General features: G+C 48.9%; 1 protein-coding gene across 7 annotated transcripts in view; it reads right to left on the bottom strand.

The window, feature by feature from the left end:
• The window catches only part of TTC7A (tetratricopeptide repeat domain 7A), a 144,615-nt gene that overhangs the window by 92,989 nt on the left and 36,381 nt on the right, over nucleotides 1-15,245 (bottom strand). For 6 of the 7 annotated variants that reach the window (XM_025466022.3, XM_035696196.2, XM_035696198.2 and 3 more), the window contains exons 2-3: nucleotides 13,885-14,048; nucleotides 9,807-9,975 (exon numbers count right to left, since the gene is read on the bottom strand). In XM_025466022.3, coding sequence (XP_025321807.3) covers nucleotides 9,807-9,975; nucleotides 13,885-14,048 — 333 coding nt within the window. Of the gene's footprint in view, nucleotides 1-9,806; nucleotides 9,976-10,908; nucleotides 10,988-13,884; nucleotides 14,050-15,245 lie in introns of those variants that run through there. The other variant, XM_025466045.3, reaches the window with a different exon arrangement.

The following is a 15,245-nucleotide window of genomic DNA, read 5'->3' as shown; positions in this document are numbered from 1 at the left end:
CTTTTAACGTGTCTGTATATTTCACCAACTTAAAAAAATGAAAAAGAGTGCCTGGGTGGCTCAGTCAGTTAAGCATCTACCTTTGGTTCAGTCATGATTCCCAACCTGGGATTGAGCCCCATGTCAGGCTCCCTGCTCAGCGAGGAGCCTGCTTCTCCCTATTCCTCTGTCCCTCTGTCCCACTCGTGCTCCCATTCTCTCTCTCAAATAAATAAATAAAATCTTCTAAAAAAATTTTTTAAATAAAAAAAATGAAACAAAAGGGAAAGTATAGACAATTTGATTCCTTGTGCCAATCTCCAAAAAGTGAATACTCTTTGATCCAGTAACTCTACTTCTAGGAATTTATCACTAAAAAAGTTAATGAGATATGTGAAAATTTAGTTTCAAAGATATCTATGGTAGCACTATGTTTGCACTGGCAAAAAGACGAGATTCAACCTTCAGGTCCAATAACAGGGGACAAGTCTGCTAAATTACACCAGATTCTTACACTGCAATGCTATGAAGCTTGAAACAGTGATACAAACATGTATTGGAAAATGACAATAAAGTGCTCACTTTAGAAAATGTATTATAGGGCAGCCCGGGTGGCTCAGCGGTTTGGCGCCTGCCTTCAGCCCAGGGCATGATCCTGGTGACCCGCGATCGAGTCCCACGTCGGGCTCCCTGCATGGAGCCTGCTTCTCCCTCTGCCTGTGTCTCTGCCTCTCTCTCTCTGTGTCTCTCATGAATAAATAAAAAAAATATTTAAAAAAAAGAAAATGTATTATAAAATATGATTGTATGAACTTATTTTTGTTTAAAAAAAAAACTAAAAGGGGAAAAGACTGGAAGTATATAGCCCAAAATGTTTATAGAGATATAAGTCTCAGTTTCCTGAAACACAAAATGGGATTGCAACCAATGGCCAACTCATGGGGGACCATGAAACTGAAATTAGATGGTATTAGACAGATTAGAAAGCACACTCTCAGAGGATGGTAAGTGAGACCCATGGTGACCTCTCTGGAAGGGGGTCTGGTCCACAGACCCTAGAATCCCTAGGGTCTGTCTTCCCTAGAATGACAAATGAAACCTCTAATTCAAGGAGAAGAGATTCCTTCCAACAGCCCATAGAGTCCAAACTAGATCCAGGTCTTCTGGCTTCAACACTGTCTGCTGACTCAGCCCAGTCTCCCTGTGTCTCCCTCTACCTGCTGGGACCCCCAGGGATTCCCAAATCTCAGACTTTCGGCCAGCCTCTGGTGGCCCACCTTTTCACATGCAAACCTGATGGCTGAGTTATAGCCATCCACCCTGCCAGGTGCTGGTGCCTCAAATGCACCCCTCAAAGCCCTGCCTGCATTCCATACCCCCTAGCCCAGGAAGGCACTCAGTGCAGGCCAGGTATGCACACATAAAACATGCCCTGCCTCTTTTAAGAGGCTCTCCATCCATTCCTCTCTCCCTGGAGGCCAGCCAGGCCCTCGCTCCGTAGACTGCAGTCTGGGCGCAGGACAGTAGTACCAAGAGTGCTGACGTGCTTCACCACAAGGCGAGCAACCCACGCCCCTTTGCAAAAGAAGCCAAAATCAACAGCTAATTCCTGCCATACCAGGACTTAAAAAACAAAACAAAACAAAACCCCGAAACCAAATATGCCACTATGCCCTGCCCTAGGAGAAGCCTGGTGTCTTTATTTTCAAAGATTCTAATAAAGCCACAAGTTCTCAGGTAAGAGCAGAATAGTGTGGGGTTGCACTAACCGAAAAAGAACAGAAAAACAAAAACTCGAGGGGTGAGAAGAGAATTTGTGGATCATAATTCTTAGAGCTGCTAAATGGTTTTTGTTTTGTGTTAACATTGTTACTTTCCATGGCCCCTTCACCATTTAGCACCTAGCTGGGGTATTTTGGGAGAAATGAGGCGATTTTTCTTAACAGCCAGGCCTGTCTTCCACTGGTCAGCCAGCGGGCCTGTCCACAGCATGGACTGCAGCTTCCCTGGTGCTGGGCTGTGAGCCAGAGGGAAAAAGGGCAGGACTCGTAGCTGGAGACATGGGGGGTCATTCCTCTCTCACATGTGACCACACTGAGCTGGCGCCAGAGAAACGGAAATGACACAACCCCAAGGGGAGAGGCAGCTGTTGGCCGTAAAACAGCCCTCTGAGAGGTGGCTGAAGATACTGTGGCTGGTGGGACTGAGCTGGGTGAGCCTGAGATGTCCATAGTGCAGGCCCTAAAGCTCCTGCATGCCCATCAAAGCACGGCTACCTGGGTGAAAGTTCTAGAACACCAGTAAAGAGACATCTTGAGCTTTATTGCAAGACTCTCAATCCCCCCTTCATTTCCCAGTCAGTCCCACACCCGCTCCCCCTTTTGCTCCAAGAAGGTGTGATCACACCCCACTCTCAACAAGTCACCTCCATGTCTCCTGGGGCTTCACTCTGGGCTTTTCCATCACCTGGAAGGCACCTCATCTGCAGATGATTCCTTAAGTTCAGCTTCACTTCCAGGCTAACCTAGAAACGCTCCACAGCTAGCTTAGGGCTCATTCCCCTCCCTCTCTGCTGAAACAAAGTGGTTCAATCTGACTAGTACTTTTTGGGCAACAGGGATGACCCCACACACTGAAGTCAGAGAGAGCCGAGTTCAAATCCTGATTTAGTCACTACCGGTATAACTCGAGGGGAGTCACTGCTGACTAAGTGCTGGGATTCTGTCCTCCGTACTTTCACCTACTTGGTCACAGCACACTGATTTGCCTTCGAGGAACCATTCCTTCAATCCAGTCCCCAAGATTCAGGTGGAGAAACCCCACCCCTGGGACTAACCCAGAAACCTAGATGCTAGTCAGTGTAATTGGTTCTAGGGTAGGCATGAGACCAAGCCAGGTCAATGAGGCCCTCTCTCCTCCTGTAGTTCTAAGTGCTATGCACAGAACCATGTAAATCTGGAGCTACTGAGAAAGACATCAACATAAGGAGCCCCCAGATCCAGCTATGCCTGATGCTACCTACCCCCAATGACTTTCTAGTTATATGGGTGCACATGTTCCCAATGCCTCCCTCCATTTTTTGTTGCTTTTCCAGCTAGCTGGAGCAGCATTTTTGGCATTATAATCCTAAGTCTGATTATATGGAAACTGATCCCCAGAAGCATGATGTCACAGAGGGGACAATTTCTGAAGTGTAAGACTTGGTTGAGTTAATGTCAGATATGAGAGATCTCTCATCTCCCAACTAAGAAACAGGAATTCTACATACACAGCAGCAGTAGTACCCATTGAAACACAGCCTATTTTGTCTTAAGGTGAAGGCTAGAGTTTTAGGGCATCTGGTAAGAACACTTCAGGATATTAGCCTATGTTGGATACTTCTTAGGGTTCACAATAAGGCCTACAAAAAGGGCAAACCTCACTCCTGACAATCCCTCTGGAAAATGCAGCTTTGCTAAGGGACTGTTTTGCTTGCAGACAACAATCTGAGGTGGCTGAGGGTCAAATGAGATAATCAGGTTGGAAATTCTTTCCCTTTTTAAGTAGGCTCCATGTCCAGCACAGGGCTTGAACTTACAACCCTGAGATCAAGACCTGTGCTGTTATAAGAGTCAGACGCTTAATGATTGAGCCACCCTGGCACCCCAGGATTGGAAATTCTCTGCTCCTGCTGAAGGCAGTGCCAAAGAAGACAGGAAGACCAGAACCTATCAAGAGCTAAGGTTGGGGCCTGGGAAAGGCCTGATGCCCCAGGATCTCACAAGAACCCTATGCTGTAGCTCTCATGTGCTGCTACGGAGCCAGATGCAGCTTGGGGATAAAGGTGTGAGTACCGTCTAGCCCAGTCCACTGCCTACCCACCAAACTGAGGGCTGGGGGCTGAGAGGGGACCTGAGGCTTCCTGCAGAGACAGAAACTTCTAGAGCCAACTGTTTTGAGTCAATAAAATCTCTGGCACTAGTTTCTTATCCATGGAGTCCAAAGGCTTATTATTAGTAGGTTTGTTCTGGAGAGCATTAGAGCCAGACAGACCCCAAACCTGGAAAACAAGGCCTCATACTGCTCAACTCTTGTGGTGATCCCAGGTTACCCCCATTTGGAAGTGGGCTAAGATGCTACAGCCCTAGTAGGGACTTTGCAAATGCCCCTCTCAGGTGTCAAGGCAGAGCTCCCCACAGAACAGAACTGGGGGCAGCCGCATGGCTGGGGCACCATGGCCAGGCAGGAAGTTCACTGTCCTGCCCCCAGCAGGCCACAGAAATAAGCTACAGACCGGCCACCTCTGGGGTGTTTCCATTTCCCGATTTTTCCAAATGGTAGACTCCACTGACACTATAACCTGTCTGTTCAGGGACTGGACAGAAAAGAGTGGCACCAGGTAGCTTGTGACTCATCACCAGTCTGGCCATAGCTACTGCAGGCTTAACTCCTCCTCCAGAGCAGCTGCTTCTCCCAGAGCCACATCACACCAGCAGAAGGCTTTGCTCACCTGACTGCTACTCCCTAAAGGGAAAGGACCCTAACTGTTCATCTTGCCATTGCTGGCAGGTGCTTGCTGAATCAACTGCTAGCAAATTTTACTTTCTCCTGGAAGACATGGGCCGGGGACCTGGAGAGGTATAAGGACCAGAGGCTAGATGCCTAGCAGAAGAACATACTGACTTCTAACTGGGGAGACTGGGTCAAGGTCCAAATGAGCTGGAAAGAGGAAGAGGATGCTATAGGCTGCAGCTATAACCAAAGGAAGGCTCCTGGTGGAGGAAGCACCTGAACTGCACCTGCAAGGAGTGTTAGGGCTATCTCTGTGCATAGTCAATAAAAAAGGACATGTTGGGCAAGAGTAATGGCTCAGGAAAAGGCAAAGGGACAGAACTGTAGATCACATTGGATGCCAGGAGCAGACCTCATCCAGCTGGATTGTGAATGGCTCCAGAAAGGGAGAACAGGGAGAGAAGACTAGGGGTGCAGAAGAAATGACCACCTGTTCCCCACGGGCATCAAGTTCAGTGGGGAGACAGGGCTGGCAGCCATGAGCACACAGAATCAAACACGTAGGCTCTGTAAGGGCTTCAGGAGGGTGGGCGGCACTGCAAACAGACTTTCTGAGAAGGGCCTCGAAACCATATCACTCTTGATTACTTTTTAATATGAAGTAAATGGGGCAGCCCCAGTGGCACAGGGGTTTAGTGCCGCCTGCAGCCTGGGGTAGGATCCTGGGGACCTGGGATCGAGTCCCACGTCAGGTTCCCTGCATGGAGCCTTCTTCTCCCTCTGCCTGTGTCTCTGCCTCTCTCTCTCTCTCAATAAATATATAAATAAATCTTAAAAAAAAAATGAAGTAAATGGAAGATGTTCCCTCACACAAACCATGATGGTAAGGAGGCAACACCATGAAAAATTGGTATCTGGATGGCATTCGACTCATGGTTTCACTTCAGGTCTTGATTTCAGGGTCCTGAGATCAAGCCCCACATTGGGCGCCTCAGGCCTTGATCTCAAGGCCATGAGATTGAGCCCCACGTCAGGGTCCTCGCTCAGCATGGAGTCTCCTTGAGTGTCTCTTGCCCCATCCCTCTGCCTCCCCACCATCCCATGCTCACCTTTGTGTGATCATGCTCTCTCTCTCAAATAAATAAATAAATCTTAAAAATAAAACAGGTATCTACTAACTGTACTTGGAACGGGCTGGGAATATTTATTCCCCAAGGCTCTCTCTCCCCTGGTCTGCCATCCTTGGTCAGGGGCGAGGGAAGGGGGCTGCCGGTAGAAGTCACAGGGGAGCCACTGTGGGGTCTGGGGACCAGGGTGGGAGAGCGGCAGAGCTGCCACCCCAGACCAAGGAAACTGCTGTCGATGTATAAGAGGAAGTTTTCTGAACACCACTGCCCAGGGTTGCATCTACACTAAGTGGACCCGTGGGACAGTGGTACAGGGCTTCACCGCTGGCTGCAGCTCCTAGTCAACCCAAGGCGAACGGAGGCCAGGAGAGGCTGAAGCCCCCTATCTAACCAAGGCCCGGTTAGGTCCCCTTGTGGGCAACCCTCATGGACAGAAGGACAGAAGGATGATGCCCATTAAGCATCGTCCCTCCTGGTTGGGGCCTGGTTTCTGCAGTGACTGCCTCCTGTCCTCTTCCCCTTTCTTGGGGCTCCTACACCACCCGCACTCTCCTTTTCTCCGTGAACCCATCTTGGTGCTAACTGTAATCTGCTCCTCAGGTGGGGTCCTCTGTCACAGGTAGGACACAAGCTGGAGAGCTAACCACCTGGCCATCAACCTCAACCCTGCTACTTAGAGGTGGCACAGCCTTGGGCAAGCCTCAGTTTCTTCATCCATAGAGTGGGCATAACAACTGCCTCCCACCTTACAGAGTAGGGATGAAGAGGAAACACCTTTCACAAGGTGGAGGGTGGTGTAAGCCCCATGCAGTACACACACATGTGCAAATATCATTTCTGTAGTCCAGGCAAAAGAGACCCAGGACTGCTGCAAGTGCTCCTTCTCTCAAGTTCCTCCATAGGTGTCTAGGGCCCTCCCTGAGAATCAGAAAGCATCTTCTGGTCTAATCCACATCCTCCTGACTTCAGAGGAAGGCCTAGTCCTTGTAAATGATGCCTTGGAAGGACTCATTGACAGGTCCCTCTGCCCTGACGGGGAAAGTAGGTGAATTGAATGTATTTTTATGTCTTTTGGGGGCTAGGGAGTAAAGAGACCTCAAGCCTCCTCCCAACTCCCCTAAGAAGAACCAGATCTCCACGCTGGAGATACCCACACACACGTACTCCCACTGAGCTCCCAGGCCTGGCCAGCTCAGGCTCACCCATGACACATGGCCCTATCCTCCTCCATCCCACCAGGTATGCCCAGGAAACCCTCTGCCCCACTGGATGGTAGCAAGGTGGAACCAGGAAGCACAACCCATTGCAAAATAGTAAATATACTGTATGATGGCCCAGCAGGCAGTGCTTAGGAGTAGGCGCGGCAAGCTCCTGAGGGAGGTCACCTGGAGACAGACAGAGCCTGTAGAGGCTGCCTCTGGTGGAGCATTCTAGTTCAAATCCAAGCTGACTGCCATCCTGGGTAAGTTCCAGTCTTGGCTTCCACGTCTGGAACACGAGGGACTGGTCTAAACTGCTTTTATGATTTACCTCAGTCTAGGGTTCAGAGCAGCACTACCATGGGGTGTGATGAGCTCTGGCTGCCCAGGTTCAAATCCCAGCTCTGCCATTTCCAGTGAAATCCAGAGTCCCTTCACCTCATCAACTGTAACTCCTCATTGGGGACGCCTGGGTGGTTCAGCGGTTGAGCATCTGCCTTCAGCCCAGGGCGTGATCCTGGAGACCCGGGATCGAGTCCCAGGTCAGGCTCCCTGCATGGAGCCTGCTTCTCCCTCTGCCTGTGTCTCTGCCTCTCTCTTGTATCTCTCGTGAATAAATAAATAAAATCTTAACTCCTCATCTTATAACAAAGGAATGAAGAGAATACCTACTCAGGGTTATTGTGTAGATTCATTGAGGTCAGGTTATATCTGGTCCAGAGCAAGAGACTAATAACTATTAACATTCTGTGAATTCCATGGCCTTCACACACCACCATCCTTTCCATGCACTGAACGTTTGCATCCACCCACCCCACCCCCCGACTCACATGTGGTACATAGCCCTAACCCTCAATGTCTAGAGACGGTGCCTTCAGGAAGTAATTCGGGTTAGATGAGGTCATGAGGGAGGGGGCTTTATGATGAGATTGGTGGCTTTATAAGAAGAGGACAGAGAGAGATGGAGGAAAGACACGTGAGGTCACAGCGAGAAGGTGGCCATGTGCAACCCACGAAGAGAGCCCTCACAGACACCGAACCTGCTGGGACCTCAATCCTGGACTTCCCAGGCTCCAGAACTCTGAGAAATAAATCTCTGCTGTTTGCGTCGCCCTGTCTGCAGTATTTTGTTATGGCAGCCCAGTAGATTAAGACAACCCCACGACCAGCCATCCCCATCCCCGACTCTCCACATGGGGAGACCCACTGGGTCCCCCCAAACCCAGGAGAATCAACATCATGCACACCCTGGAGGCCACATGCATGATCTCAAGCACACACAGGGTCAGGTGAAATTCAACATGCCAAGCAGCAGGGCACCGTCGCTGCAACAGGACAGTGAGGACAAGCAGACAGGAGGCAGGCAAGTGGGAGCCACGAGCAGTCAGTGAGAGGCGGGGAGCTAGCGCAGGCTACGAGCGAGCAGCGCACACCGGCGGCTCTTGGCTCCTTACCTCCCCTGCAGGACCTCTGACCACCAGGACTGTGTTCCCCCAAGCCGGAGGCGTGCTGGAAAGAGTAGAGAGCAGGAGACAGGGAGCAGGAGGTAGAGCCAGGGCTATAGGAGAAAGTGCTGGAAAGGGCCCCCAAGGAAGGGTGTTAGGTTTGGGGAGTCCATGGCAGAGTGGCTTTCAAGAGGCCCAAAAGACCCAAAAGCTAAATGAAGAACACCCCTAAAACTGGCCTAGGCTGGGGCACAGAAAAAGGGACCAGAGGGCAAAGGGAGAAGACCCTACATACTGGATCATCCCCGATGGCCACCTCCCTCCCACACTCTGGTGTGGCATCTGTCCAGGGTGACAATCTTGGCAGACTTCCTGGAATGACATGGACAGTCTCTCAAAAGGGAAAGAGACCCAGGGGTGGACAAATAGCCCTTGAGTAAGAGCCACGGTCAAAGGAGGCCGTGCTCTGTACAGATGTCAGTCAATCCCCTAAGAAGACAGAGTGGAGTTTCCAATCCTGGTTTCACCACAAATCTCTGAGCAACTCTGGGCAAGGCCTCTATAGGCCCCAGTTTACCCATATATAGGATGGAAAGAATGTCCCCATCTACGATAGAGAAGGTGACAAACACTCTACCATCTCAGGCACCCAATCCCCATATGGCCATAAGCCTGTCTAGACTTTTCTCTGGGAACTGGCTGGTGCTGGAATAAGGAAATGACCAATCATCTAAGACTCCTGACAAAAATCTGGGCAGAGGTTCTCCTGGGACACCTCACGCCACCAAGGGCCGCTCCTCAGGCTCTATGATCCCAGGGTTCATAGATCTGGGGAAGGAGGAGCCTAAAAGCACAAGGTCTGGGGTCAGGCTTTTACTAACATGTATTCAATGGCAGCTCAATGGCAGCTCAATTCAGCTCAATGGCAGTACATAGTATCCCAAGGGAGCCACCATCCACAGCCCCGTTATCATGACCCTGTATGCCTGGGGCCTCACTAGAACACCACTCACTCTGGGAACTGGTGCTGACCTGCCCATCACTGGATGCCAGCACTGCCTCCCTGTGCCACCTGTAGGTGCCCACAAATACCTGGGGAGTGACAGGCTGTTCTATCCCAGGAAGCACCCGACTGGTAGCCAACGCCAGTCACCAGCACCAATCTGACAACAGGACAGCAGATTTTTCAAGTCTTTCTCAACCTTGTTACCCAACTGATTCCTCTTGGTTGGGGTAACCCTGTGAGGGCAGCTATTTCAACTCTGTTTCACACATTAAGTCAACTGAGGCCAGGAAAGGTGATGTGGTAACTTGCCCAAGGACGTGCAGTTGGGTGACTAGTTACTGACAGAGCCAAGGTGAGAACCTGAGTCTTCTGATATCTACCTGGAGGGTCAGCACCCTGAGCACTATTAGGGGCTACATATCTGGGACCTTGGCCTGTAGGCCAACTGTCAACACAGCATCTACTCCCCTACAGTTGCCACCTGTTCCTGGCTCATGGGGGCCAGAGTGGAAGGAGCTGAACATGGTGATGGGGAGCGATGGCTGGTGCCCATACCTACCTTTGATGACAAAGGCCTCCGCCAACAGCCTCATCTGATAGAGTGGCTTGTTCTCCATGGACATGTCATCAATCCCAGCCCGAGCGTACATGCTGATGGCATCTCGGTACGAGCCCTCCACATAATGCAGCTTGCCCTGGATCAGCATGGCTTCACACAGGTACTGTGGCTAAAAAGACAAAAAACACATTAGCAGGCTCCTGCCGCAAAGCCTCCACCCCATCTCTGCCTCTGGAATGAACCCCGCCACCGCCCCCAGGCTCACGGAGCCATGACCACTTGCCTAAGACCCTCTTCCGGGAAGCCTTCCCTGACCCTCAAGTGCTTGTGACATCTCCTTGCTCCCCAAACCTACAGCCTGTGGTCTATACCACGGCTCTCACTGAAATTCTCTCATGAGTGCCTACTGGTTCCATGTGTGTGCACTGGTATTTTTGGTCATTGTAAATACATATTTTCCCCTTGCTTTTGCTCAAAGACAGCTCCCTATCTGGAATAATCTCCCCCTTCCCCTTGGTCTATCCAGATCCTCTTCCATCCTTTGGGAACATGCTCGGGCCCACCTCTTCCTAGAAGTAAGCACCCCTTGAGTACCAGGGGGCTCTTTCTGTTGCTGAACTCCTATAATGCCTCTACCAAGTGGACCCACTCAGCCCCTGTAGGCCTGACCTGCTCTGACTATTGGTTAACCTTCAAAGGCTGAATTTTTCGAGTGCATTTTCTAGTCTCCCCAAAAAGGCCACCTATGCCCTCCGCCATGGCTATAGATTACACACTCCCAGAGCCTGGTGGTCCACGGGTCTCCTCTAACTGGGCAAAGACTCTGCTGTTCCCCATATTGGTTTCAAGCCACAGGCACATTTTCTTACTGCTCAGGTTCATTTTCACTATTGGTGAGGGCGGGAGAGTGACACCCACCCCTCCCGCTCCCCTCACAGCAATGCCAAAAGCATCAGAGTTATACAGGTCCAGAGGAGAGCTTTTAACTTTTCTTTAGAAAGGAGTCAGATAAATACAGGGCATGAGTCATTATTATTATTATTATTATCATCCTGATCCACTATAAATGTGGAGAAGGCCAGCTAGGCTCAAAAGGACACACTTCAGGGTGTGATGACATAGTGTAGCTCGTAGAGGTTCCTGCTGGACCAATGGCCACTCACAACAGAGCTTCCATCAAGCTGGGGAAAAAATTAAGGACAATGTGAATGCTTCAGATGCTAAATTTAACTACTTAACGAGCTTCCCTTAATCCTGAAAGCATATCTGTCTTGCTTTTGGGTGTCGAGATGTTTTCTCTTTTATGGAGCGATAATAAAAGATGGTACAGTCTTCTTGCTGTTGGATTTTTGGTTGTTGTTGGGTTTTGTGGTTTGTTTTTGCTTTTGTTTTGTTTTAATGTCCTTACGGGGCAGAATTGGCAGGGTGTTGGCTGAGTGACTAACCTTTCCTAGGTCTGTTTCTTCACCTGGAAAATGTAGATAGCAGTAACTCCCCCAGCAGGTTACTGAGAGGACCAATGAGATGTTACAATGCCTGGTACTCGGGCTGGGGGAAGGGGTAGAGCTGATGTTACAGCAAAAGTTTAGAAATGAGCTAGATAGGATCTTAGAGATCATGGGGAGGAGATTCCAAACTGCCCTGAGGATGGGCCTCAGGACCCACCTTGCCCACATCTCCTCCCTATCTCATCAGAGCTACACAGTATACTAGGCACTGCAGCTGGGGCTTCATCTGAGGCCAGGAGAGACCATCCCCCCAGCCACACTCTGGCCTTTGGGGTAAGATAGAGAATCCCACAAACTACTTTTAATATTTTATTGTGCCTAATCAGCATCAAGTTTTTGGCTTTGGCCTGAATAATCGTGACTATCTCAGAGTTATTGGTGCCCGTGTAAGGTCTTCTGATTAATAAAACATGGTAAAATGTGTAATTTGTAAATGTGATTTGACATACAAACAGTTTTCATGATAATATATGTGGATGCTATTCAGCCCATGCAAAGAATGAAGTACTGGCATGGGGAGAGCTCCAAGTGAAAGTTCTCATCAAACATGGATCCTCCTACTCTTATGAGAAAAGAAAGCCCTATATGTATGTTCATTAACGCACACACAAAAGCATGTGGGACACATACCAAATGGTGACCAGCACCGAACTCTGGGGGTGAGGGTGGCAAACAAGAACTTCTATTTATTATTCAAACTACTTGTTTACTTAATGACTTTTTAACAATAAGCCTGAGTCGTTTTACTGTAAAAAAATTTTTTTAAAAATATTTAATGGAGTCTGGAAAAGCAAGAAAATTAAAAGGGGTTTTGGCAGGAAAAGCTTGGGACCTAATGATCAAGTCTAGCCCTTCTGATTGGCAGATGAGAGACTGGAGGACCTAAGAGGTCAGGGGACATGCTCCAGGTCAAATGGCTGGTTTAAGGTAACACAAAACCTCTCAGGGCTACAATAATCCCTGTTAAGGAGTCTGAAGGGGATATCCTTAAATTTTCCGTACATTTCCTCCACAGAAAAAGCCCCACATCTCTTGGTATTTCAGTCCTTGCTTATTGGCCCCAAGGTACCTCTATAATCTAATTTCTCACCATTCCCTTTTGCTCTTGCTGATTGACATACTTTAATGAAAATCTTATAAGAGGAACCATTAAATGATATATTCCTTCCTTCCTGGAATGTCCTAGCCTATCTCTATATGTCAATTACCCCCCACCTCCTGCCTGGAAAGAATCCAATTCTAGTACTACCAGTACCCTGGGTTGACTCCCCACCTCACCCTAGGGAGTAGCCCCCTGAACTTGCTTCCTCATGTAGACTACTCCTGTGGCAATGGTCACAGTCCACCTAGGACAATTTGCCAATAGGACTTCTTTTCTCAGTAAACCTGCAACCAACTGGGGGCAGGGTCCAGGTGAGATTTATCTTTAGTGCCCTCAGAGTACAGTGCCTTGGGCATTTGGTCACCACAAATGTTTAAGTCAGTAAATATATTACTTTGGAACATCCCTTGAAAAAATCACATCCTCTTTAGGTCTCTGACGATATACCCACACCTCTATTATAGCTCAGGATAATAATCCAGATCAGTCTCAACTTTAATGTGCACATAAATCACTGGAGAGCATCTTTTTTTTTTTTTTTTTCACTCTGGAGAGCATCTTAAAATGATGATTCTGATCCAGATTTTACATTCCCCAGAGGATGCCCATACTGCAGGTGGTAGACCACGGTCGGAGTAGCAAAGGTGTGGAGAGAGCTGACTATACTTCCCTCCATATCTCTCCTTGGTGCCTTCTGTACAGTAGGGGCTCAATAAATGCACATAGATTTAAACTAGCTTGCCCTGTTACTGAGCTCTTTTGTCAACTTCACATGTTTGCCTGTTTCCAACTAGATCATGGGCCCACTGCAGTCTTATTTCCCTCAGACTCCCCCAAAGGGCCCAGAACCAAGCACATGCTAGGTCAACCAAGCACTGTCTAATAGAACTTAAACTACATGTATAATTTACATTTTTTTGGTAAAATTTTCTAGTCACCTTAAAAAAGGCAAAAGTAGGTAAAATTAGTGTCAATAAATATTTTTAAAGATTTAAAAAAAAAGATTTATTTATTTATCTGAGAAAGAGAGCGCACACACACAGAGGGAGGGAGGGAGAGGGAGAGGGAGCAGCAGATGCTCCACTGAGCAGGGAGCCCAATGACCTGAGCCCAAGGCAGATGCTTTTAAGAGGCAACTGAGCCACCCACGCGCCCCTAAGATATGTTATTTAACCCAATTTATCCAAAATATTATCATCTTAACACATACTCAATATAAAGAATTACTCATCTTAAACTCCTTCATTTTGTGCTAAGTCGTTGGATTCCAGCGTATGTTTTATACTTATAGCACATCTCAGGTTGGACTGGCCCCATTTCAAGGGCTCAAGCACCATATGTGGCTAGTGGCTACTGTACTGAACCCTTAAGGGAGACTTCTGCTCAGATGACCACGTGACTCAGGGAAGAACTGATAGCAGGCAGAGAGGAGAGAGGAGGCACCAGGCGCAGGGGGCTGACCACTTACAGACAGCCTCCCGTGGTTAAGGATACTACTCAGATGGTTTCTGGCTTCATTCATCTTTGGCTCATTCTTCTCAGGCAAAGGGATGGAGTCTTTTATCTTGGCATGGTTCTCCTTCAAACACTGCTCCAGGAGGGCCTCGGCCAGGAGCAATTTCCCAAAGTCATCTGAAAAACAGGGCAGTGATGATCCAGTGAACGTAGTAGACCCTCTGAAACCGGTACACATGGCCTTGTACTCACCCAGCCACCCCTGCCCCAGCACAGGAGTGGTCCAAGTCTAAGAAAATAAATAGCGACACGGGTCTCATAAAGTTAAACAGCCTTTGGAGAAAAGACACAGGCATTCTATCATCGTCACAGTATGAATTGCCCCTTTGGTTTTATTTTCTGTAGTTTAGTGGTCGGGGAGGCAAAGCTCCCAAGACTTGGGACAAATTCCCAGAATTTCAGAATTTAAAATGAGGGACAAAGTCACACCCATGCCCCATTGTGAGTAATGAGTTCTTAGATCAAGAAGGAATTCCCTGCCAAACGACCCAAGAGGAAAAATATATGAGGTGGCTTAAAGCGTTTTCATGAGCTCCTAATTTCTGTGTATCCATAATTGGTTTTCTCCATTTTGATGGTATTTTTAACAGAATCAGGGATAACCTAGCAACGAAAGCAAAGAGTTAAGGTGGGAAGCAGATGTATTGGTGCAGCAGGGCAAATCCTTGGACGTGTCTAGTCCTGGCATCTTCTGGAGTTCTCTCACCTATGTCAGCCTATCTCCAGACCTCACCACTTGGCAGGGGAACCTGTACTATTTGGTTCTACTTGCCACCTCCCCACATAGCACACAGCACTGAAAACTCCAGGCTTGTGACCACCACATTCCTGCTACCTACAGCAGAGGCAACCCAGGGAACGGGTGGGATGCCAGTGCTCAGTGCCAGTGTCGTGGTTTCACGACAGCCTTGGGTGGCAGTGCTCAGTGTGACTGGTTTGCTGCCCGTCCCCCGCAACCAGGGTGAGGACCTGGCCCACCACTCTGCTTAAGTGCCCAACAAACAGCTGCCAAGTAAACTGGATCCCCTCCACCATGGGGTGAGGAAGCCAAGAGGCTCAGGGAGTCACGTGCCAACCCAAAATGCCTCCAGGAAAGTCTGCTTGGTCCCAAGTCTTCCCAGAGCCCTTTCTACTGCCAGGGTGGCATTCTTAGACCTACCCAGGAATGCCACTCACTCCTCACTCTCAGGACCACTGCAGTTTGCTCACAACTCAAAGCCATGGACCCAAAATTGTGTGCCTCTGAAGAGTCCCCAGAAAGGGCATTCCTCACAGAGAACACCTTGGAAAGCCCAGATCCCAGAAAACAGCCCC

The sequence above is a fragment of the Canis lupus genome, chromosome 10 (assembly GCF_003254725.2).
Source record: "Canis lupus dingo isolate Sandy chromosome 10, ASM325472v2, whole genome shotgun sequence".
Lineage (NCBI taxonomy): Eukaryota > Metazoa > Chordata > Mammalia > Carnivora > Canidae > Canis > Canis lupus.
This window is presented reverse-complemented; position numbering and strand designations above follow the sequence as displayed.